General features: G+C 41.6%; 1 protein-coding gene across 1 annotated transcript in view; it reads right to left on the bottom strand.

The window, feature by feature from the left end:
• Positions 1–8,365: 8,365 nt before the first annotated feature.
• The window catches only part of rcan2 (regulator of calcineurin 2), a 19,412-nt gene continuing 1,962 nt past the window's right edge, over positions 8,366–25,815 (bottom strand). Inside the window, exons 2-5 of the mRNA XM_084082907.1 lie at positions 24,683–24,896; positions 21,716–21,889; positions 20,734–20,905; positions 8,366–9,562 (exon numbers count right to left, since the gene is read on the bottom strand). Coding sequence (XP_083939033.1) covers positions 9,414–9,562; positions 20,734–20,905; positions 21,716–21,889; positions 24,683–24,895 — 708 coding nt within the window. The 5' untranslated portion in view covers position 24,896 and the 3' untranslated portion in view covers positions 8,366–9,413. The remainder of the gene's footprint in view (positions 9,563–20,733; positions 20,906–21,715; positions 21,890–24,682; positions 24,897–25,815) is intronic.

Genomic DNA, 25,815 nt, shown 5'->3' with positions numbered 1-25,815 from the left:
AAAAATGCCTAATCATTCATCAAGATTATGATGAAAATATAAATAAACCACAAAACCCCCATCATGTCAGAGGATAAGTGATGTGGGTGTGTGTGTCAGAAGAAATAAATCAGTCCAACGCTTTCTGTTTTTTGTCTCTTTTTCTTTTTTCTTTTCCTCATAACTTTTGTCAAGTAATCATTCACTACAGACTAAGCCATTTTCACCATGTGTGGTGTGTCTGTGTAGTGGCCCTCTGACGTCCTCAGTGGTGTTATGAACTTGTCTTGAACTCACTGACCTATCACTGCTGCAACACTATCGATGTAGATGGAGGCGTGCCCGCTTATCTCTTTTGTATGATTAGCCTACAGCCTATAGCCTGTAGTTGGGTATATTTACTAAGAGAAAGAAAACATTGTACTTATGTCAGTTGAGGAATGTAGCCTAACTAAGTAGCCTACTTACAATTTTGAGGTACTTTTACTTTACTTGACCATGTGAATTTTTTGATACTTACCTATTTGAAATATTGAACTTTACTTAGCATTCTAATTACTTTGCAGATTTAGATTCAACATATACTTTAACTGATAAATGATGATGTATTATTAGGTACCCTGCAGCAATAATAAGTAATTAAAACTACCCCCACCTTTACAAGCTGCAACATTAAAGTGATGAACACGTGAATATAGCCTATATACAATCCAATAATATGATTGTGAAATGAACCATTCTACATAACTACTGTAACTTCAACTCAACTGTAAGCTCCCATCATCCAGGAAAGGAAATAAGAACAGAATATTTTGAAGCCAATACTCAAGTAACATTGTGAATGCAGGACTTTTTTAACAGAGTAATTTCAACATTGTGCTGTATAGCTACAATAATAATAATAATAAGGGTAATAATAATAATGATAATAATAATAATAATAATAATAATAAATATATTAGCGATAATACAGGGCCAGACATGGAAACTGGAGAGAGAGTAATGGAAACTGGAGAGAGAGAGAGAGAGAGAGAGAGAGAGAGAGAGAGAGAGAGAGAGAGAGGAGAGAGACATGGAAACTAGAGAGAGAGAGAGAGAGAGAGAGAGAGAGAGAGAGAGAGAGACATGGATACTGGAGAGAGAGAGAGAGAGAGAGAGAGAGAGAGAGAGAGAGAGAGAGAGACATGGATACTGGAGAGAGAGAGAGAGACATGGAAACTGGAGAGAGAGAGAGAGAGAGAGAGAGAGAGAGAGAGAGAGAGAGAGAGAGAGAGAGAGACATGGATACTGGAGAGAGAGAGAGAGAGAGAGACATGGAAACTGGAGAGAGAGAGAGACATGGAAACGGAATAGATTGGAGAGAAAGAGAGAGAGAGAGACACCCATGGAAACGGAATAGATTGGAGAGAGAGAGAGCCATGGAAACGGAATAGATTGAAGAGAGACATGGAAACGTAATAGATTGATGAGAGAGAGATGGAAACAGAATGGATTGATTGGACATCTCAACCTATTGCCATTAACAGGAATCGAACTCTCAACCTTTCGGACTAATAGGCTGCAACACTACCTATAGTGCTATAGCTTTGTCCAGGCTGATGTTGTCTGTTGAAGATCATAAACTCTTGCCTTCTGTCATGAACCAAGCCAAAACTAAGATCACTCGTTCACAAACCATTTACCAATAGACGGATTTCCGCGCGACGTCATCACAGAGCAGAATGCGCAATCTGCGCATGCCCGGGTGAAAGGCGCGTTCGAAAATACAGCCCTGAGCGGCAGTGAGCGCACTGGCCAATACAAACTAATAGGCGAGTGTGCTCCGGTGCGTAATTTCCAAACGCACCCATAGGCTTCCCCCTCCTCTGCGCGGTCATATTCCTCTCATGTTTACTAACAGGAAACCCGTCTATAGAGAAATTGTATGTCTCCTCGCAACCGAAAACAGTGAAAGCAGCCGATCTACAAGCTCAGAAACACGTTGCTATCTGAAAAGTTTTGAGATTGTAGATCGGCTATTTTCAGAATGAAGTATGTCATACATTGAAAAAACGTACTTTCAAATAAGCATTTCAGGTTATCTTTACCATTTGCACATGTATTCATTGATACAGTCATGTTGTTTGCAATTAAACTTAAATGAAGTCTGCATCAAGTGAGGCTTGAACTGGCGACTTTGAGATTGTGAGGCACTTATTTAAGGGAGACGCCATTGGACCAACAGACAATGAACTGTGAAAAAGGAGATCACACAGATGATACAGTTTCACGCAAATAGCTGAAAAATCCTGGGTTTAAGTGTTTTTCAAACTGCTCAAAATTGCGGACAATCTAAGGGCGGAGCTTACTGGTCAAAGCGATAGATGTGTTCCTCATGAGTCAAGGCACAAGTTTAAGCAAGTTTCACGACTTTCGGCCAAACGAGGCATGACTTTTGCCTGTTTAAAGTTTGCATTTTCAAAAAATTGCTATAGCGCCCCCCTTTGGCCAATTGGAGTGAGATTGGTTTCAGTGATATTTGGAATGACTCTCTACATTACTGCAACGTTTCAAAGAAATGTGAGTCTTGCATGTATGTTTTAGGGGCAGATGAATAATTTTCATAAAACTGCAATAGTTAAAATCTATTTCCTCCTGGGATTTTTGAGTAATCGGCACGAAACATTTTACACATGAACTTTGGACCTCTGCCGACATAATGATGCGAGCGGATTTTTTCTAAGTGAAAAAATGCAGAAGTTAGGAGCCAATGACTGTTTTTCATATAATTCAAATGGTGGGAGATCTAAAGGTCAGAGGTCAAAAGTCAAACCACGAAAGTTGTCGGGCATGAAGAGACGCATGTGTGTATCGAAGTTTCATGGCTGTAGGTCAAACAGGGCATGAGTTGTACCTGTTCAAAGTTGGCATTTTCAATTGAGTGCTATAGCGCCACCTTTTGACGAAAGATTGTGAGAATTATTTTTTGATCGTTTTTCATGACCATCTACCATATGGCCGAGTTTCGTAAAAAGCGACTGCACGGTTCAGCCAGAACTGCGAAAAGTGGCAGAAGAAGAAGAAGAAGAAGTGACAGAATACTGCCAATAACAAAACAGGTCCAGAGCTGAGCTCTGGCCCCGTAATTAAACCCGCTTAAAGTAGTGTTTAGGATATATTGAAAATTCCAGTATGCCCAATGTCATCTTGTGACACCTCAAACCAACGAGGCATAACTAATGATGTAAACAAGTCTCAGCATCAGTTAAAGCAGCACTAGGCTACTTAACTTTCCTCTTCTAGCCTGGATTTGAACCTGCTTTCCTGCTTAAGTGCAGACATTTTACCATTGAGCTAACAGAGCCTGCCTGCTTGCTCAGGGGATAAATTGAATCTTGACCAGGTCAAAATTTGTGTCAGATCCTGTGTCTAGGTGAGACATGACCTTTGACACGATCTAAATGTCTCAATAGAAAACCAGGGAGACAAAATATAACTACCCCAATTGTATAAGTTATATTGTATTAACATGCTGTACCATACAGATTGGACAAAATTACATTTTATTCATTTTAAAAAAGGTACATAGTGAGGCTTTAATTTGTTAACACAGTGTTCGAAAGTGCGAATAATGAAGCCGGAAATGGCAACAAAATTGTATATTTGAATTTAGTTATGCTTTTTGGTATGCATCAGATTTGTGCTTATTGTTAGTGAGTATGAAGGATTTGCAATTTGCATCAGAATAGCTTTAGCCTATAACATAGGATAGTCTAATATAGTATTTAATATGTGATATGTTCTCCTTCACATATTATGTTCAGTAAAACATATCAATTAAATACTGTATTGATTCTATTGAAAGAATCAGTGGAGAAATAGTATACTGGTACAGACTTTCAAGAACAAGGGTGATATACAGAGTTGTAGTAACTACAGAGGTATAAAGCTGATGAGCCACAGCATGAAACTATGGGAAAGAGTAGTGTAAGCTAGGCTAAGAGGAGAAGTGACAATTAACGAGCAGCAGTATGGGTTTATGACAAGGAAGAGCACTACAGATGCGCTGTTTGCCATGATAATGTTCAATTTTCAATTCAATTCAATTAAATTTTATTAAAGTGTAAAATCACAACAAGTTGTCTCAAGACACTTTACATGTAGAGAAGAGACCCGACAATCCCACCCTGAACAAGCAATTTTTGCGACAGTGGCAACGAAAAACTCCCTCTTAACTGGAAGAAACGTCAGGCAGACCCTAGGCTCTAGGGTGGCGGCATGTTAATACTCCATGTTGATGGAGAAGTATAAAGAAGAACAGAAGGAGTTACACTGTATCTTTGTGGATAGAGTGCCAAGAGAGGAAGTGTGGTATTGCTTGAAGAAGCAGGAGTGGCAGAGAAGTATGTCAGAATGGTGCAGGATATGTACGAAGACAGCGTGACAGTGGTGAGGAGTGCGGTAGGAGTGACGGACGGGTTCAAGGTGGGGTTGGCCCTGCATCAGGGATCGGCACTGAGCCCTTTCTTGTTTGCATTAGTTATGGACAGGTTGACAGATGAAGTCAGGCAGGCACCATGGACTATGATGTTCGCGGACAATATCGTGATATGTAGTGAGACGAGGGAACAGGTTGAAGAGAGCCTGGAAAGGTGGAGGCAAGCTCTAGAGAGAAGAGGAATGAAAATCAGCAGGAGTAAGACAGCATATGTGTGCCTAAATGAGAGAGAGGACAGTAGAACGGTGAGGATGAAGGAGGTGGCAAAGGTGAAGGAGTTTGAATACGCGGGGTCAACTATCCAAAGTAATGGGGAGTGCGGAAAATAGGTGAAAAGGAGAGTGCAGACAGGGTGGAACGGCTGGAGGAAAGTGTCAGGAGTTATCTGTGACAGAAGGGTACCAGCAAGAGTGAGAGGGAAGATTCATAGGACGGTAGTGAGACCACAGCCGTGCTGTGCGGCTTGGACAGGAGGCGGAGCTGGAGGTGGCAGAACTAAGGATGCACAGATTCTCATTAGGAGTGATAAGGAAGGACATGATCAGAAAGGACATGATCAGAAAGGACTACATTAGGGTCAGCCCAGGTTAGAAGGTTTGGGGATAAAGCAAGAGAGGCTAGGTTGAGATGGTTTGGACAAGTGCAGAGGAGGGATGGGGGGTACATGATGCAAAATGGAACTGCCAGGAAAGAGGAGAAGAGGAAAGCCAAGCAGGAGGTTCATGGATGTGGTGAGAGACGACATGCAGGTGACAAGGTCACAGAGGAAGACGCAGAAAACAGAAGCAGATGGAAACTGATGATCTGCTGTGGCAACCCCAATGGGATTTAGCCAAAAGAAAAAGAAGAAGACTTTGTATTGATTAGGTAGTCTACAGGTTGGGGCTGGTGGCAGTGACTCAGGGGGTAGAGCAGCCTTCAGGGGCACCGAAAGGTCACCAGTTTGCCCCCTGGCCATTTTGTCAAAGTGTCGTCTTGAGCAAGACAATGAACCTCTAACTGCTCCTGATGAGCAGGTTGGTGCCTTTATGGTTTCCTCCACTGTCATTGGTTGAAACTTGAGAGTGGGTGAATGTAACAGGCTTTGGATAAAGGCGTTATAGAAATGAAGACAGATATAGTGAAAGAAAGTTGTGAGCAGACATGCAATACCTTACACTGATAAATCTGTAGGATGGAAATAAGATACAGAACTCTACCTGTCCCCTGTATTCTTTGTTTTGGATGGGAAAGTTGTGTGTGATTTACTTTTATTTTAATAGGGCAAAGGAACTACATTTCCACACACCATACAAAATAAAAGTACAGTACAAAGAAGTAATATTGTTAATGACCATTGCTGTACATGCAGTATCCAAAACAACTTAGACGCACAATGTGGCTTTAAAAAGAAACCAACCTTTTATTACTGCTACATGGCTACATGGCTATTATGAATATTTGTACAAAAATGCAGTAAAAATAGCATTGATATATGTACAGATATGATTCCTTTCATGTACAGTAGGCAGGAAAGGTTGTTGTAGTACAAGTAGAATGGCAGGTACATATTTTTCTCACATCATTTGTACACAAAACAAGTAATACACAGTCCCTACATGTTCCAACATCACAGTATCAGTGCTCGCCCCTCAAACCAATGTATTGATTGTGGAAACACAGAGTAGAATTAAAATAAAAACTAAAACAACAGGAATCTATATCATGAAAGGAAAGACCTGTCTCTGTAGTTGACAATGTAAAAACTAAACACTACATAGTAAAATCATCACAGGTCAATTTGGTTACCTTTGTACATTCTCAGAGTTACAAATGGATAAATTAACACTGAGTTTCGTTTTTTACTGCATCAGGTCATTCTGATAGTTAGTTCTAAGGCTTTCATTTAGGTACTAAACTGCAATACATCATCGTATCATCGTTTCATAGTTATTCATTCAACTTGTTACTTTAACAACTTTTCCCTCCGCATGGTCAGAGGACCCTCACGCTACAGTAAAGGTTTTATTTAATCATTTTGAGCACCTCTTAGAAAACAAAAAACATTGTCAATGTCTACAGAATAGAGTGGCTGTCAAACAAGGCAGACTCATCACTGCATGGGGAAGTAGCCTAACTCATTTGACTTGAATCATGTCAAAATGCTAATGTGTGTTACCTGAACCACAACCTCTGCTAGGTAATAGGGCTGTTAATCAAACCAATTGTAACAAATAATTGATGTTAATCAAATAATACATTTTCAAAAATAGGCAATCTACAAGCTCACAACGCGTCACATCGTAACACGTTGTGAGCTTCTCGATATTTCAATTCATGGAAAAAGTAATCAATGCTAATCACTAAGATAATTGATAGTTGCAGCCCTACTTGTTAATAGCACTTGGAATATTAACTTGCTATGACATTCCTTTTTATTTTCAGGCATGAATCTTTTTCTAGCCTTTTTTAAATGTTGTTTTAAAAACCTTTGAACACATTTGTCTCTTTCCCTTTTATGACAGAGGCATACGGAATGGTCCTTCTATAAATTCTGCAAATCTGTGTGCGTGTGTGTGTGTGTGTGTGTGTGTGTGTGTGTGTGTGTGTGTGTGTGTGTGTATGTGGGTGTGAATGTGCGTGTGATTGTTTGTGTGTATCTGTCCATGTATCTTGAGAACCGCCAAACCAATTGACTTCAAACTAGGCACGTGTATCGCCGAGGACCCGAGGGAGTGTGGTGCCCGGCGCGAAAGTCGGTGGATCTCCAGAACCACCGATGGGCATAAAAGGGACAAGGACAGACATATACAGAGCTCTCCAAATATGGAAGGGAACACAGGCAGACAGACAGATACAGATATCTCCATATAGGGGCATAAAAGGGACACAGACACACAGAGCCTTTGCACAGACAGACAGAGGGATACAGCGGATACAAGTATTGCATAACTGGAGGGGAATGTGTTTCCTACGGGCATCATTCCCAATGGGCATTGTTCCCAATGGGAATCGGCCTAGCCATATAGTATCTATCTATCTATAAATATCTATCCGCGTAACTTGAGAACAGCCTGACCGATGGACTTCAAACTTGACTATGACATTAGGTATCGCAGAGGACCCGAGAGAGTGATGTGCAGAGTGGAAAGTCTGTTGGATCAGAGGTTGTGCAAAAAATATGATAAATCCCCATACATGGAGTACCCCAATGTCATCGATATGACATCATATTACTGACGTCAACTCCATATATGGGCATAAAAGACAGACAGAAAGAGATCTCCATATGTGGGCATAAACGGGACACAGGCAGACAGACAGACGGATACAACGGGAACTCTGACAAAGGGTACAACACATTTCACGGTACTTTAGTATCTCTGCACTCACACAAGTACTCTTCATTACGTAATATTTATCTTTTCTGTTAAATCTTGTGCATTTCAGAATGTATAGCTTCAAAACCCTTACATACCTTTTTTCTTTTATCCAAGTATTTCTCTTGATTTATACAGACTAGCAAGACAAGACACAGATGCTGAAGAACGCATATTGAAGAACAAGTAGGCTACGCACAAACATCCAAGTTCAGAGTGGTTTCACTCAAGAAATGCACAGCTCCATTAAGTTTAAAGGGGGTGAAAGTGTTATTTTTACACCGGGGCTCTGCAAGACGCTAGCCGTCTATAAGAGGGTTGGTCTGTGTGTCTGGTGTGTCTGGAGCTAATCTTGCAAACCACTTGACCCATTAGCGCCAAATGTCTTGTGCACAGTGCCAGTAGACCACAGAGGTGCCACAGAGTAGCCTCCACTAATATTCTTTCACAATGATTTATACTGTTTCAATAGTCAATAGGGCTCTGTTCGTGTTTAAAGTCTTGCCCATATTTTGAGTCATACGTCATAGATATGTCACTGACATTACAGGCTAGATAACTGACGTCATAGACTGGCCACATGAAGGCTGAAAATCAAATTGGTGCCTTGTTGTACCCATTATGGATCCTGAGATCCACATGATTACATTATTTTGTTAAAATAAGCATTACATAGTACTATATTCTGATACCAACCATTGCTATAGTGTATTTGTTCAGTAACAGAGGTCTATACTAGTTCCACCGTAGCAGATAGCAGATATGCAAGCTCACTATGTGTGACGGATGCAACACATCGTGAGCTTGTAGATTGTCTATTTTCGGCATGCAACACCGTCGGACACATTAAATAAAGCATCAGAATGTTGCAGAGAAAACTCGCAGCAATCTGAATTTCCCCTTAGGCAGCAAACGCTCAGAAGTGGCCTGGGGGTTCCCTATATTTTGTTGGAGGTTATTCATTGTATTTACAATTAGTTCATATATCACCATATTTGAGCATACAGTAAATTACAACAACGTCCATCAACTATCTTTCAACATTACTTGCCATTGACCTATCAACAAGTGACTCACCAATTTTGTTGAGACAGCACAAGACAATATTATGGCCGGTTTCAGGGCTATGCTTAAGCCTAATATCCTAATGATTGCTAAACTGTTGGCTGTTTTGGTCTGACCAAAGACACAGCAACCCTTTTGCATAATTAATATCAATTTTAATACAAACTGTGGTGAACTGTAGCTCCATAAAAAGTATTTTTTGAAGGGAGTCTATGGGCAAGAGTCTCCACTTTCACCCAAAGTGGCATGTACCCATGTGGGCTATATACATTAAATATGTTAAAACTATGGTCAAACCCAGTCAGCTCTCCCCCTCTCCTTACCCAACAGACTACGGCAGCCAAAGCAAGACAAACTCAGCTACTTCCAGCCACCTGAAGATGTACAGTATGCTAAAACAACCCAACTAATAAACAGACTTCCTGTCAAACATGAAATATAGACCAGACAATTTCCTTTAAAAAATAAATTAAGTCGGCCTCTGTGTGTGCTAGAATGCTAGGGTAGGTAGGCAGGTGGTGATACGACACATTTTACTGAGACACGGGCAGGTCAGGACGCCGCGTCTGGATGATTCGTGGTTTGGGGCAGCTCTGTGGGATCTCTTCCTCGTCCGTGTCACACACATGCACCACCACACTGGGAGTGGACTCTGTCCCCGCGTGGAGCTCAAACTTCTCTCCTACAGAAAGACAGGATGGCAAACAGGTGGGCGTATGCGAGTCAGACTTTAAATTACAATAATGTGTGAACATTTGTTGGGCATTGCTGCTGTGTTCATTTTATTGTATTACCTAACAAGAGAGGTAAGGAAACAGAGGGGAGACAGAAGGATGATGTGCAACTCTGATCTTGTGCCAGATGTATTAAATAAAGATTGTTGAGCCACCAGGATGACCGAAACTGCATAATAAGTGCTAATGTACTCTGGGGGGCACTATATTACCAAGAATCAACACAGTGCACCTGCCATTGTCTAGTAGTGTGTTGAGGTCAAGGGCTGGGAAACGTTTTTGGGCACATTTTGGGCATATGATAATTTAGCCATTTCCCAAAGCTGATGCGGCCAGACAGTGAAAATCAACATCGCTTTTACGTCTTATTATAGGCTGCTTATTAGAATAATACAAGCATAGAATAAGTCAATAATTTGATAAACTTCACAAAGAATAATTCAAAAATATAATATGAATAATAAAGTTAAGATAAACGTTTTATACACATCAAACAATAGTGGTTGATAATGGTTGATCACCTCAATAGCCCAATCTGATCACCTGGTAGATCAAAAAGAGGTGGTTGCCCACCCTGGTGTACAGTAGGCCAGTTTTATACTGTAGTAGACACACCAGGTGGAGCAGAAGTATTGAGCACTCAGTAGTACTTTAATGATAGTGATTGATGATACAGCAATTGCTCAGTGCTTTTGTGAGAGTTGCTGATACTCTGGTGGCCAAGAGCCATACAAAGAGTTATTAGTTGATTCAAACCCCAAAGCCTCAAGCCCAATAATCCACTTTCACCAGGAAACTGAACAAGGGCAGAGACGTGGAACACAAGTCTCCAGCTGGAATCGGCACAGGGACGTTGCGTGTATGTGGTTGACGCACTAATCAGTCAGCTACTGCTGTACCCTGGGCCTAAATGTGTTTTAAACCATTATTTAGTGTGTATACAGGGCAAGCGTGATCAGCCGTCTAGAATAATGTCACTTGCAGGCACCTTTGTGACATTTCTAAATAATGGGATAAACTCCAGAACCAGGTCCTGAGTCAAATTACATCCTGTCTACCTTGTCTCTCTTTTTTTAAGTAAAAAAAAGAAAAAAAAGTAAAAGAAAAAAAGAAGGAAAAAAAATGAATAGGAGATTAAGGACTTTATCAATATGACATTGTCTGTCATAGACAAGTTTTCTGTTAAAGGTGCTGTAATAGAGCACCGAAGTCTGACGTCACTGCCACTAGAGGGCGCTGTTTCACGGGTTCGTGGCTTTATTTTTTGTGTTGAAATCCCCATTTGGGAATCTTAGATCACGTCATATAAGAACTGTGTTCCAAACATAAACACACCACCCTGACGTTTTTGTCATAGGGATGGCTCTGCATCGTTTATGATATTCATTCATATTTGATACAGCCTATTTCTGGCGGAAATGGAATTAATTCTGCCTTAAAAGTCTTAAGAACTACTACTTCCGGGTCTGAAATCACTGTCCCTGCAGCAGCTGCGTTCATGGGAAATGTAGTCTTTGGGTTGCTGGACTCGTTTCTAGTGTTTATATTGTGTTACTCTTTGGGTAAATGTGTAGGCCTACATTTACACCTTCAGTCGATGCTTCATATCCATATGAGTAAAATTGTTTATTTTTGGAACACAGTTCTTATATGAAGCGATCTAATATTCCCCAATGAGGATATCAACACAAAAAGAGAGAGAGAGAGAGAGAGAGAGAGTTGCGCACTCTTGGATGATTGGCGAGCAGGTCAGGAGTGCACAGACATGCCACGGACTCGTCTATGGTCAGCACCAGGCTAATAGAGGTAATAGAGGTTGGGTTCGGCTCAGCAGGGATGAATTAGCAATTAACCTTTTTCCTAGGCCTACTTATCCTTTGTAATTGTGTGCAAGAGAGAATCAGAAACCACACACGTTCACTGTTGTAAGCCCCCTGCATTGGAAATAATCTACTTTCATCGATTGGTGAACGGTTCAGCACCACCGACGATGGACAGCGACAGGCCAGCACACTGTGACGCATGTCCTTTTTATACAGGGTTAAAATACCCAAGGGAGCAAAGCACTATGAAAATGTTGACAAATACAAATTTCTCTACTTAAAAAAATCAAACAAAGTAGATAGATACGGCGGTCTACAACATTACATGGCATATTAAAAGATAAAGTTGACACAGCTGTACAGCAAGGGGATAGTGACAGACACAGCTGCACATAACTTAGAGAGACAGATAGGAGAGGAGGAGAGAGGCAGGGAGAGAGAGACAGGAGAATAGGAGGGAGAGAGAGACAGAAGCTAACACAATGCCCACCAAAACCCGCGATAATGTCTACTGTAGCTAACCCGCTAACCCGCGGATTGGGCAGGTTGACCCGCGCAGCACACAGTGCGCATCACTAGCACCTTTAATGTCTTTATTTTTAGATTTCACACATCTTCTCTATTGACATAGAACTGTAAAACATTATAGAACACACCTGAATAGGAATCAAGGCAATGTTGGCTAGACGTTCTTGCAGTTAATAAGTTATGGACGAAAATTTAACAAATCACAATATGCTTTTAAAAATGAGTAATGTCAAATATACACAGTAAAATCCTTAATGGACCTAGGCTGTATATTTGATTCCTCTTGGAGGTAAATTAACACTGAGGATTTTACTGTATGAGTCGTACTCAATGGACTCAGCATGCCAGACCAATATGGTCCTTTAATGCCAGTGAAAGAAAAGGAAGTGAGTGGCAGTAATGTGGGGTGACATTTTGAAGTGCCAGGTGGTTACGCTGCCATCTCCGAGCTAATACTGATCCTATAGCTGCTGAATGTCAGCTGTGTGTGTGTGTGTGTGTGTGTGTGTGTGTGTGTGTGTGTGTGTGTGTGTGTGTGTGTGTGTGTGTGTGTGTGTGTGTGTGTGTGTGTGTGTTCTACATGCCATTGTTTCCCCCTTCATCCTCTTGTACAGTCAGTTTTCTCTTTCCCATGCACCCCCCACCTCCCTCCAACCTTCCCCACACCCCATTTCCCTTCCCCACCCTCTGTCTCCCTCTTTCTCTCTCTCCCTCATCCCTCCATCTCTCCTAGGGGGGCTATACGATCTCCTCTGCCGAGCGCCGACTGACGTCAATGCACCACTGGCTGACGTTCACGGTCACCCAGTCAGGGAAAGGCGACAGAGAGAGAGAGAGAGAGAGACAGAGAGAGAGAGAGAGAGAGAGAGAGAGAGAGAGAGAGAGAGAGAGAGAGAGGGAGAATCGGGGGGAAAGGAGGGAGGGATGGACAGAAAATGAGTGTGTGTAAGAAGGTTAGAAGAAAGATGGCATAAGACAGTGATTGTCAATCAGTGGGCCCACTGGTAGGCTGTGAGGAAATTGCAAGCCCCCGAATAATTGGCAAAACATTGGGTGACACTGAGCCTCGGTGCCTGGACCGCTACGCCAGCGGCCCAGGCCAAAACACTAATATTTTAATGATATAATATAATATAAAATGTATATTTTTCTTAAAGATATCTTTGGGTCTTTATTGATAGTACACAGTGGAGAGAAACATGAAACAGGGAGAGAGAGACGGGGAGTGACACGCAGCAAAGGTCGTTGGGATCGGGATTCAAACTCGCGACACACTGTCAGGCTGTATTAGAGCTCATATGTTGTATGCGCCTGGACCACTAGGCCAGCGGGCCTAGTGATCTCCACACAAAAATGTGTGGAGATCTTTTATTGATTGAATAATGACATATAATGACGTTAGGTTGAAAGTGTTCCCTCCAAGACCTTACCCTTACCATACCAAGGGACAAGGGCCTGGTTTTATTTTGTCATTTTGTTTTTCCATCTTACCTCCAATTTTACAAATCTTATTTCGGTTTCCTTGTTTCTGCTGTCCACCGATTTCTGTTCTATGTTGCAGGCAATGTATTTTATTTGTATGCAAAGTTCATGCAAAATTTTAACGCACTGGAGTGTATAGTTTGATTGATTGATTGAAGGGGAGGAAGAGATGGAGAAATGGATGACAGCATGTAATAGAATGTAAGGGAGAGATGAACAGATGTGTCTGAATATGTGTGAAGGGAGCTTAACTAAATATTGGAGGACAAGATGTGGTACATATGCTACAAAACACACACACACACACACACACACACACACACACACACACACACACACACACACACACACACACACACACACACACACACACACACACACACACACACACACACACACACACAGACGTCATGCATGTGGCACATTAAAATTCAGATCACATGCACCTGCTTTACAAGAGCTTTTTTAGCTGTGACTAGTGAAGAGAGGCAGGGATCTGTGTGTATGTCAGAGAAAGAGAGAGAGAGAGAGAGAGAGAGAGAGAGAGAGAGAGGAAAAGTTAAAGTACATTTTCAAGGAAACACTCACACACACACACACACACACACACACACACACACACACACACACACACACACACACACACACACAAATTGAATTAATCTCAAATTCCAAGGGACACAATTCTGTTAATTTATACTTAGTTGTCTGCCAAAAATAGCGGATCTACAAGCTCACAACGCGTCACAGTGCAACGTGCTATGAGCTTGTTCATAAGCTATTTTTAGAGTGCTTCACAGTGAACAACCAAGTATAAATTAGGCATAAGCTATCCACATTTAGGGTGGCCAACAAACAAGAAACGGTCTATCTACTAGTGTTGTGGAATCCATCTAGATCTCTGACTTCATGTGGTCTATGACATCAGTCATCTATGATGTATGACTCCATATATGGGCAAGGTCATTTCAGCACAACTTGACCTCCATTGACGTGCATTACCTCCACAAAATGTGTGGAGTACTTAATTGGCCTATTGGAAGACAGCTAAACAAATAGACAGACAGACCCATTTCTAGACGGTTCTACTCCTACAGAACCACTGCATACAAAGTAATTTTCCCACGGGAGTCAGAAAAACAAACATTATTTTCAGAGAATGTGCCTCTTGGGACATCTTCTTTCTCAGACCCACCATAAACAGCTTGTAATCCCACACGATGTGGTTCTAATAGAACCAGTGCATTTTCCAAAGATTATTTTAACAGCAAAAGAAAAGGAGGGGAAAGGAGGGGAAAACAACAAAATGGACGGCCAGAGAATGCATGTATTAGTCACTAACGTTATGTCTAAATGAAGCACATGGTCATTTCAGGCCTTGTGGCTATCAAATGTATCGAACAATGCCGCTTTAAAGAGATTCCTGTTTTATAGCACTGTGTAGAGAAGAAACCTGCAACAAAGGTTGTGAGATGCTTTCAAACCCCAGTCAACCCATAGAAAGGAGCTGCATAGACCTGAGGTAAATAGTTTTTGATAGTTTGATTTGATAGTTATAGTATATGATCAGCTAACACAGGGAAGCTGTCAGAACCTTCCTTAAACATCCAGGACAACGCTCCACATGTCCCAGACTCTTCTCCCTTCTGGCTCCCAAACTGTGGAACAAACTCCACATTGCTCTCAGAAATGCAAACTCACTCCCAATTGTCTCCACCTTAGCCCGTAGCACTTGACCTAGCCTTCACAACCATGCAGTCTTATGCAAAGGTTTAAATGTAATTTAAATGTAATCTGTTTAGACTGATGCTAAATTCTTGGTTTACCTATGATCCTAGATTACTGAGGCACTACACTGCTCTATATATTTGATGTATGTGTTTATCATGCCTCCTGTAAATCGCTCTGGATTAAGAGTGCCTGCTAATTGTCTAAATTGTAAAATTGTAATTTGCTTTTGAAAATATTTTTTAGAATAGCAATATCGGACTATCGATCCATGTCCATGACTTTGGTTCCAGACAAGATATCTCAAAACCTACTGGCTGGATTGCCATGGCATTTGCTGTGAACTTTCCTTCTGCCTAAAGAATGAACCTTACTACTATGGCCACCCCATGGTCAGTCATTTAGCGCCACCATTACTGTAAGCAAAGATCTCCACTTTACAAACTACCTCAAAATCTGTAGCTGCCACTAGCAGGGCTTTTAGACTTTTAAACCTTTTAGAACCTTTTAAAACCTTTTAAAACTTTTAGACTTTTTTTGGGCAGTGGTGGCCTAAAGGTTAGAGGAGCGCCCTCGTTGCCGGAAGGTTGCCGGTTCGAATCCCCGGACCGGCAGGAAAAATCTGGGTGGGGAAGTGAATGTTCACCACTTCCCCAACACCACTGAAGTGCCCTTGAGCAAGGCACTGAACCCCAACTGCTCCAGTGGAGTTGCGTAGTGGCCAACAGTATAAGACTGTGGTTGTACTAGTCAGCTCCCAGGTTTTAATGTGTCTGTCTGTCTGTGTGTTTCTATGTGCAGGGCGTTGCTGAAAATGAGCACTTGTGCTCAGCTACTACCCTGGGTAAATTAAAAAAAAAAAAAAAAAAAAAAAAAAAAACAGCAGATGGATTTGCTCATTTAGATTAAAACAAGATTAATTTGGCTTAAGGGGCTGTTGGCTGTGCAACATTTACAACAATTTCTTTCAGCTTTATTTTAAGTTATTCAGTGTTCATTTTATTATTTTAAGTGGACTGAAGCCACTTTGGTCATGAGCAGCATAAACATACCATAAAGGCAGCAGATTAAGTGGTGTATGTGCGTGTGCGTGTGCGTGTGCATGTGTGTGGAAACAAATTCAAACTAAAAAGCTCAGCAGAGACCTATTACGTACATGACATAATACTCAGTTTCCAAGAAGTGCATAATGTAAAAATCTGAAACGTTTTGAGTATGCATAAACAGTATTTACATTATGTAATGTCTACATATAAACTCTGCATGCCATATAGACGAATCTACCAAACGACAGGAAGCCTAATGTAATGTATATCCCTTTATACATAAGTTTTATAAGAGACTATTATCATTTGACCACTTTCATCCTGATGTCCCTATTTTGGGCATGTCATTATAGGCAAACATTTTCTAACATTTTAAAAGATAAAAAAAAAAGTCTAATAGCAAAACTAGCCCATTTACAAGCCTATTTTCACTAATCCAAACATCAAATTCACTCGTTCTCAAAGTGGGGTCTTGGGACACACAGGGGACTTTGGTGGGTTTCCAGGGGGTCCCCAGCAAAATGAGGAACAGTTTAAACACTAAAGCCCTATTAAAGATCTATGCAATGCATTGTGAGCTTTCATAAAATGATGAGAAACCTTCTCTTATGGGGGTCCCTGGCACAAACTTGGGGCTTCTTTACATGAGATCGAGCCTACTTATCTAGCCTACCACCCAGCCAAGGGTCGATACAAGAATGCTGGGGTACAGCTACCACTGTACATTCACCTGGCATATGTAGAAGCACCTGGATATTAATTGGCATAGCTCGACATCTTCGCCACTTAAACCCTATTTACTTCATTGAGTATATAGGGGTATATATTTGGCACACTCCTTTTTATCCTCTACACCAAATTACTTTGCCAATCGGCTATTTTCGCTGAATGTTTGGCTATTTTCGCTGAATGGTCCCTATTATGACATGCCCAGAATAGGGTCGCTAGGCTTCATGTGGTTAATAGTTGTCTTTGTAAAGCTATTTTCATCATTTAAAGTGAAGGTTAGAGTGGCATGTTTTAGTTTGTATTTTTTAACCTTTATTTCACCAGAGAAATCACATTGAGACTAGTGTCTCTTTTACAAGTGTGCCCTGGCCAAGAGAAGAGGCAAATAAAAAGTTACACAGCTCTGCCAGTAACGACAATACAGGACATAACAAAACAAAGACAAACATGACATCCGTAATACCAAAGACCTACTACCAATAGCACCAATACAGACTATTTAAAATACTAATAACAACAATACATCATAAAACTAATAAACTAATATAAGACTAAGATCACAGCAATTGCTACTTGTCAAAGCAGGAGCAATGGTTGGAGAAAGTGCCCATGGCAATCCTCTTAAAAGACACTAGATGGATCAATGAAGCCAATTTTAATCTGGTCTGTAGATCGTTCCACGACCAAGGCCCAAAAAACGCAAGGGTTTTTTTCCCTGCCTCAGATTTAGTAGTGGGTACGACATAGCGCATCCAGGCATTCGATCTGAGGTTGAGCGAATTTTGGACAAGATTAAATTTTGAACAAATGTACGAGGGGGAATTTCCAAGAATGGCTTTATATATAAAAGTGTACCAATGTAGCAACCTGCGAGATGCTAAGGAGGACCACCCTACTAGGGAATACAGAATACAATGATGTGTCCTATAGGTGGAACTGGTAATGAACCTCAACGCAGCATGATAAAGGGGATCAAGTCTACCCAATATTGAGGGACAGGCGAATCGATACACAATGTCGCCGTAGTCGAGTTGCGACATAAACAGGCCAGTGACCAGCCTTTTCCTTGAAGCAAAAGAAAAACAGGACTTCATTCTATAAAAGAAGCTTACTGTGAATTTTAACTTCTTAATCAACGCTTCAATGTGATGATTGAAGTTTAACTTGTTATCCAACCAAATTCCCAGATATTTGTAAAGCACCACCCATTCGATGGTTATTCCTTCCAAGGTGGTGATATTTGGGGGGATAATGTCAGCTCTATTTGGAGTAAATAGCATGGCCTTGGTTTTTTGGCCGTTTAATAGCAATTTGCTATTTACCAATTCATGCTGCAATGAGACAAAATCTGAGGCCAAGTTTGACACTGCTACATCAAAAGAAGGAGCACAAGAGTACAGAATTGTGTCATCGGCATACATATGATACTTACAATGCTTAGATTGACTACAAATATGATTGACATACAAAAGAAAAAGCAATGGACCAAGAATGGAACCTTGGGGGACTCCTTTCTCAAGGGTGATGGGATCAGAAATGGTATCACCAAATTTGACACACTGTGTGCGGCCAACTAAATAGTTTTTGAACCAACCAAGCACATTTTGGCAAAAACCAGCTTTAGAAAGGACCTTGAGCAGTACATGAGGATCCACGGTATCGAAGGCCTTACTCAAATCAATGAATAAGGCCGCACAAAAAGATTTCTTACCCAGGGCTGCCCTGATGTCGTCGATAACATTAAGGCATGCCGTTACAGTGCTATGTTTTGCTCTAAAACCTGACTGCATGGGGTTCAAAATAGAGTATGAATCAAGAAAAACCTTTACCTGATTTGATACTTGGCCCTCTAAGATCTTTGCCAAGGTGGAAACGTTAGAAATGGGCCTGTAATTGTTTACATCACAAGGATCGCCAGCCTTGAGAAGAGGGGAAACATTTGCTTGTTTCCACTCTTCAGGTAGACTTTGAGTGGCTAAGGAGATATTGAACATATCAGTGACAGGTTGAGCAATGATAGCCGATGATAATTTTAGGAAAAAAGGGTCAAGGCCGTCTGGGCCTGCAGATTTTTTAGGGTCTAAGGTAGACAGGGCGTGTAGAACATCCGATACCAGGATGGGAGAAAAGTCAAAAACAGAAACAGAAACAACAGATGAGTCAACGTTATCATCATGGGCGTCTTGATGAGGAGCATTGGCAATTTGCTCATCAAAAATGTGTCCCGCCCTTTTAAAATGCGAATTGAAAGCATTTGACATGATTTTTTTATCAGAAATAAAGGACTCGCCCACCCGAATCTTAGGCGGGGGGCCTGCTGCTCCTTTCTGTTGCAAGGATTTGACTACTCTCCAGAAGGTACAATGATTGCTAGAGGTATCAGTAGTGAGAGATAAATAATGTTCCGATCTTAACTTCCTGGTGAGGACCGTACATTTATTTCTCAAGACACGAAACAGAAGCCAATCATGACTTGAATTAGACTTTCTTGCAAGTGACCATTGTCTATTTCTTTCATGAATCAGATCAGCCAGGTCCCTAGAGAACCAGGGATTTGCACGGTTCTTAATTCTGATTTTTTTGAGAGGTGCATGTTTATTCATCAGGTAGAGAAACTGTTCGTGAAAGAACCGAAAGGCCTCATCCATTGATGGAATTAAGGACATGCGAAACCAATCAACTGCAGCCAAATCATGAAGAAAGGCTTGTTCAGAGAAGTGTTTAAAGCAGCGCCTGATGACAGTCAGGCCGTTGGTTTTGGGCAGCTTAGTGTTTCTGACACATGCAATAGCACAGTGGTCACTCAAGTCATTTGCAAACACACCAATTGAGGCATATTTGTGCGGTGCATTTGTTAGAATAATATCAATCAAAGTGTCACCATCCGGTCTGGCAGGGTTTAATCTAGTGGGGCTATTCCTCTGTGTGTAGTTGTGTTACATAATCGCTGCACTCAGGGGAGGCTATTACATAACCACACTGCAAAATGATGAGTTGATTTAACACTGATGGACCGGTGAGGGTTTATTTTCACCCTCTCACTCAGGATTTTGCAGCGTAAAGCCCTTAAACCCTTAAACAGCCCGGTCTGGTGTTTGATTTAGGGTATAGTACTACACACTACTACACGCACGCACGCACACACTCCACTACACACTCAGATCCAAAAGATACATTTGGTGTCTCCCCAGGACCCAAACTTACAAAAATACATTATGAATTAATTATATATTTTTTTTAAATGAGCAAAACACTATTGTATGATCAAATAAAGAAATATATATAGTTTAAAAAAAATCACACCCAGTGTGAAGTGGGCGGTGTGTGGTCATCACAACATGACTCACTTAAAAAAAAGGATAAATGACTTTTTTTTAAGTCCATACTGCTATTCATAGGGCTGCACATGTGTCATGTGTTTCGCTAGCCAATCACAGTCCTGAATTTGCAAAGTCAGCCAATCACATTACAGCTAGTGGTGATGACACTAGCTGTAATGTGATTGGCTGACTTTGCAAAAGTGTAGATTTGCATTGACTGTGGAAGGGTTAGGGGTGTAGACTGCGTTGCAGACTATTGGCCAATCACGGTGCAGGATTGGTCAGTGTCCAAAACTCACTTATAGGGGGCGGTTACACCGCCCCAAAAACATAAAGATTAAATAAGGAGATACAAGGTTTCTGCCCAACAGTGATAATATTCTGGGACACGTGCCTGTATCAATGGAAAGGAGTGTGTTAAACACCTAATGGCGGGGGGGGGGGGGGGGGGGGGGCAGCTTACCTGGTCCAGGCGTGGCCATAGCACAGAGCAGGTCATAGTTAATAAGGGTCGTGGCCTCATCAATCTCCTGCCAGCCAATGGGAGGAGGCCCTGGTGAGGAGCTGCGGAACTGTTTTGATGGCTGCGGTGGAGCCAAGTGTGGGTTGTCACCTTCTGATGCAAGGCTCTGGACCTGAGTGTGAGAATGAAGAGAGAGAGAGAGAGAGAGAGAGAGAGAGAGAGAGAGAGAGAGAGAGAGAGAGAGAGAGAGAGAGAGAGAGAGAGAAGAGAGAGGGAGAGAGAGAGAGAGAGAGAACTTTTAAAAAGTTTAAGAAGTAGCGAAAATAGCAGATCCACAAGCTCGCAAAGTGGCGCGCTGTGAACTTGTAGATCTGCTATTTTCACTACTTTGGGTCCCAGGCAAACGTCTAATTTCTCTTTTGGGTCTTGAGCTAAAAAAATGGGGTTGGTGCTCTTTAGGAAAGGTTACTTTCATTTTCATTCAGACCACTGTGTTTGAACCAACAGTTTGGCATGTTCAAAGACATGGATTTTTGCCAGGTATGGTCAGCTGTCCTCCATATATTTCCCATCATTATTAGTTTCATTTTCATACTCATAATAAAAAGCCTCTTTCAATTTTCTCTCCTTGTGTCTGGAATGGATCAGTTCATAAACAGTTTCCATTATCGCAGTTTTGTTTAACTGCACACTCCTTATTGTGGCAGCAGGGGCTCAGGGGGTTTTGTATGTATTAATGTAGGCTATGTTGTAATAATGTTGTAATGTATTCATTGTTTTCCAGTGGGTCTTGGACTATTTCCCCTATCTTGGACTAGGCCTATCTGTAAAACATGAGAATCAAGTTCCTTGACTTCTCTTGTGGGAAGCTTAACTTTAAACAAGTGAAAAAAGAAAAGGGAAAAAAAGGTTAATATATTGTGTATTGAATATGTTCGTGGCATCTCACAATGAACTGCACTGGAAATGGGTTCTGGCCTACCTGTGCAAAGTAGAGCTTGAGCTTCTTGCCTCTGAAAAAGGTCTCATGGAGCTCTATTCTGGCGCTGGCTGCTAATTTGGGGTTACTGAAGCTGATGCGCACGCGACGGAAACTCCTGAACTGCTGGAACGTCACCTGAGAGTCATACACCAGGAACAAGGCCTCAAACATCTCCTGAAAAACATGACACATCCACATGCATGAGCCAGGATCATAACTAGAATGTTAGATTGATTTCACAAGCATGTGCATTGATGTCCAGCTGTTTGTTTGTTTGTCTGTCAGCAAAATAACGCAAGAATGGATGGCAACATTTTCATGAAACTTGGTGGGAATGAATAGGACACTGCTCTGCAACGGTGAACCTTTGGTTCAAGAAGGTCAAATATTACATACTCTCTCTTATATATATGGTGAAAAATGAAAATGGCATATCTTGACAATTGTATACTACTGACTGCAATGTTTATAGTATTACCGATGTTGTTGATATTTCAACATGTGTGAGGTAATTTTAAGGTCTACTCAGGCTTTTGTAAGGACCCCAGGCAGTTTTTAAGTTGCTTGATTCAGTATTTAGATATTTTATATAAATCTTATCAGACACGCCCCCTTACTATACAAACCCATTGTAACTTCAAACTCCATTTGAACCATGATGTATTAATCGAAAACACCAGTCCTTGGTTCTGGTGGTCATTCTATTGCGTGAGGGGGCCGGGTTTTTTCAATACATTTTTTCATTTATTGTTTTAATTTTGGGGGGAATATTTATAAAAATAAATAAAAATAAAAATGTTATGTTTTATAAATATGATATAATATTATAAAAATATAAATATCAGATATTGACCCCTTGTGCCCTCTTTTTGTGTGTTTGTCAAGTAGCTGGCTGGCTATTGTAGAATAGTCTAACGTCAGAGTCAGCATTATTTTATTCACAATGCTCGCCATTTACAGGTGCATCAGCACTGAAGTGTGAAAACTGAAGTGTGAAATTTGGAGAGCATTGCATTGCACGCCGCACAAATTGTCTTCTTTGAATAGACTATCATCTTATATAAACACAATTGACACAAGGAATTGACACTCTCACTCCTGCTGATTATAGGAAAATTAGAATCACAGAGATTTGTTGAGATTAGGAGAGAGGGAGACCTAGAATGTTGTGCTGTTGTGCGCCCTGGCCGACTCCCATTATGTCCATTGCAGGCGTGCTCTACTAAACAATAGTGGGTGGCATAGCGGGTGGTTTTAGATTCCGCTATGCGCTTTCCAAAAGGTGTGTGGTAAAAATAGCAATTTTGGGGATAATGCATCAACACGCCCAAGGGCACACCTCCATGCGCAAATAATGGAGTCGGCATAATGTATAGCGGCCCCAAAATATCGTTTAGGGACAGTGCCAGCTCCCTTATCCCTAATTCACGGGTAGTGGACTGTAAATCACGGCTAGTGGGCAGCGGGTGTGGGTAAAGCAGTGGCAAGCATAGGGCCGGTAGAGCTCTAACCTTTCCCCCCCAGCCCTATATTTGTCAAAATAGGGACTAGATTTGGTGTAGAGGGGAAAGGAGGCCTCTACACCAAATTCACCATGTCATAATAGCACTGACAAGAGTAAATTGATATTGCTATGCTACACACGCAGGCACGCACGCACGCACACACATGGTTCCAACCTTTCTTTCCAAAATGTCCTCTTTCTTTTGCAATTTCCTTGCTCCAAAATGGCATCATTCCACCAGGAATGGCCCAAAGCCAGGTACTTAACTTGTAGGAATGCACCCAACATAACACACTGATGGCAGGTGGACAGAGACAGACAGAGAGAATAATAGAAGAGTATTTTTAGAAAGCTATGCAGCAGCAGGCGGCCATGCCCGCTTTCCTTCTCTTGTCATTTATCCTCCTCTTCCTCATTTCTCCTCACCTCATTGTCCATATTTGTAAAGGAATGTGTCCTATTCTCAAAATATACACACTCGTTGCCTCTCATGGAAGCATTCCCAGAGCATATCAAGTCCAAGGGAAAATTAACTTGACATGGTTGTTGTAGTTGAAGTGAAGTGGTATCCACATAGTCGAAACATAGTGTAATTCAAAATGAGCGCACTAGTTTTGGACTAAAGCCTGCAGCATACTACCATAAACACTTTCAAACTGGCTACTATTTTGGGAATGTCATTGTAGGGAAACATATAAAAGGTTTATAGTATAAAATGGGTGGCCAGCTATGGCCTGCAAGACAACTTAACCTCTAAGTACTCCCCCCAAGCGCTCATCATAAGCATCTGAGGAGCCATCAACTGTGTGAAGCTGAAACTGAATTTCCCCCATATGGGACTACAAATGTCTCCATCAGTCCTATTGAACCAGTGGAAGTGGCATCCGCTATACAGGTTAAAACTATTTAGAGCCAGAGAGTATTCAAGTTTACTCTGGGTTTTTGTTGATTGATAATTTGGTTGGTTGGATTTGTCAATAAATTTGGTCATGTCCTGATTATTAGTAGTGTCTACTTATTATTATACTTATTATTAGTAGTGTTGATCTTTTGGCTTTTGAGGGATGTGTCAATAGGCTATTTTCTGCTAAAGCTTTCCCCATAATAACAGAAAACAGAAAATAATAGTATAAAGCCATGACGGACTCCGCTCAACCATAAGGGGTTTAAGTGGTTAACGCTACTGCCCATTTCAGAACCAAAATACAGTATAACCCTCAGTGTCAATTTAACCCAGAAAGTCTAAAAAGAGAGGGTCCATTTTTACACTGAGCACTTATAATATTATTATATTATTCTACTGTGCACGGATGCCCAGGGCATCTAGGAGTTGATTCCACAGGCCTGGCATACAATTCCATCAGTTAGGACACAGAATTTGCCATGCAGCCAGCCATGCTCTGTCATATAATTGCAGCCCTTTTTTTGACACACTGCATTTCATTAATACATGTCATTAATACCTTGGCATTGTGCTCCTCGAACACAGACTGATCCACATTGCAGGCGAAGAGGGAGGTTGGCAGGTCATTGAAGTCTGTGATCGGGTGGAGACTCTCGTCATCAGGATCTCCCACAGTGCTTTGCAGAACCACAAGGTCCTCACTTCCCAGAAAGTAGACTCTTTGGTAGAATCTAGTTCCTCTCAGGCCGAGGAAAAAAAGTTCTTTCTTCATGCTAGGAAAGGGGAGAGAGAGAGAGAGAGAGAGAGAGAGAGAGAGAGAGAGATATGTGCATAACCTGGAATGATATCCTTTTTTTGTTGCATGTTAGATAATTCTTTGCCCCCAGTATTGTTATGCCAATTACACTAATCCTCATCCTAGCCCTTTCCTTAACCCTAACCATAACCGTGGTCCAAGAGTAAAGGATCTACCGCTCTATTCTGGGCAAAGTTAAACCCGCACCCGCGGCCCATTAGTCGTGAAATACGGATAAGGGAGCTGGCACTGTCCCTAAACGCTATTCTGCACCTGCTATACCCGCTGTGGTCGTGGGCGTGTTGTTGCTATATCCACCAAAAGGGAGTGACACGCAGCAAAGGTACGTCTGGCTCGGGAATCGAACCCAGGACTCGCGGTCAGGCTACATCAGAGCCTAGTGGCAGAGACTGTGGAACCGTCTCCAAATGGGCTGGAGGGAAAAATGTCCTCCAGTATAGTAGTATACCTCTGGCGCCAACTGGCCCCACTATAGGCTGCCCCCCCCATTATCCACCACCTGCAGCCTGAGTTGAGAAGCTGCTCCACATACAGAAGGTGGTCGTGGGCATCCTATCACACCTCCACCTATCTGTGTTTTTTCGGATGTTGCGGGTGTTTCTAGTTCATGCATGTGAGTATGTGTGTGTGCGTGCTTTCGCGCTAATGTGTCCTTGGTGGATGCTTGCAGGCAGGTGGGGGGGGGTGCACAATGTTATGTGGAAGCTGTTTTGTTTTAAATGTATTTCTGCTATATTTGTGTTAGTCTTTCTGTATTTGTTCACGGTCACACCTACAGTAAGTAGCCAGTGGCTGAGCAGTGGTTTGTTTTAGCTACCAACAGGTTGCTAACCAGAGGCTGTGTAGCAGCTGCAGATAAAGCTCTGCAAACAAAA

The sequence above is a fragment of the Gymnoscopelus microlampas genome (assembly GCF_963454915.1).
Source record: "Gymnoscopelus microlampas genome assembly, chromosome: 16".
Lineage (NCBI taxonomy): Eukaryota > Metazoa > Chordata > Actinopteri > Myctophiformes > Myctophidae > Gymnoscopelus > Gymnoscopelus microlampas.
Note: the sequence above shows the minus strand (reverse complement) of the source record. Positions and strands in the feature narration are given on the sequence as shown.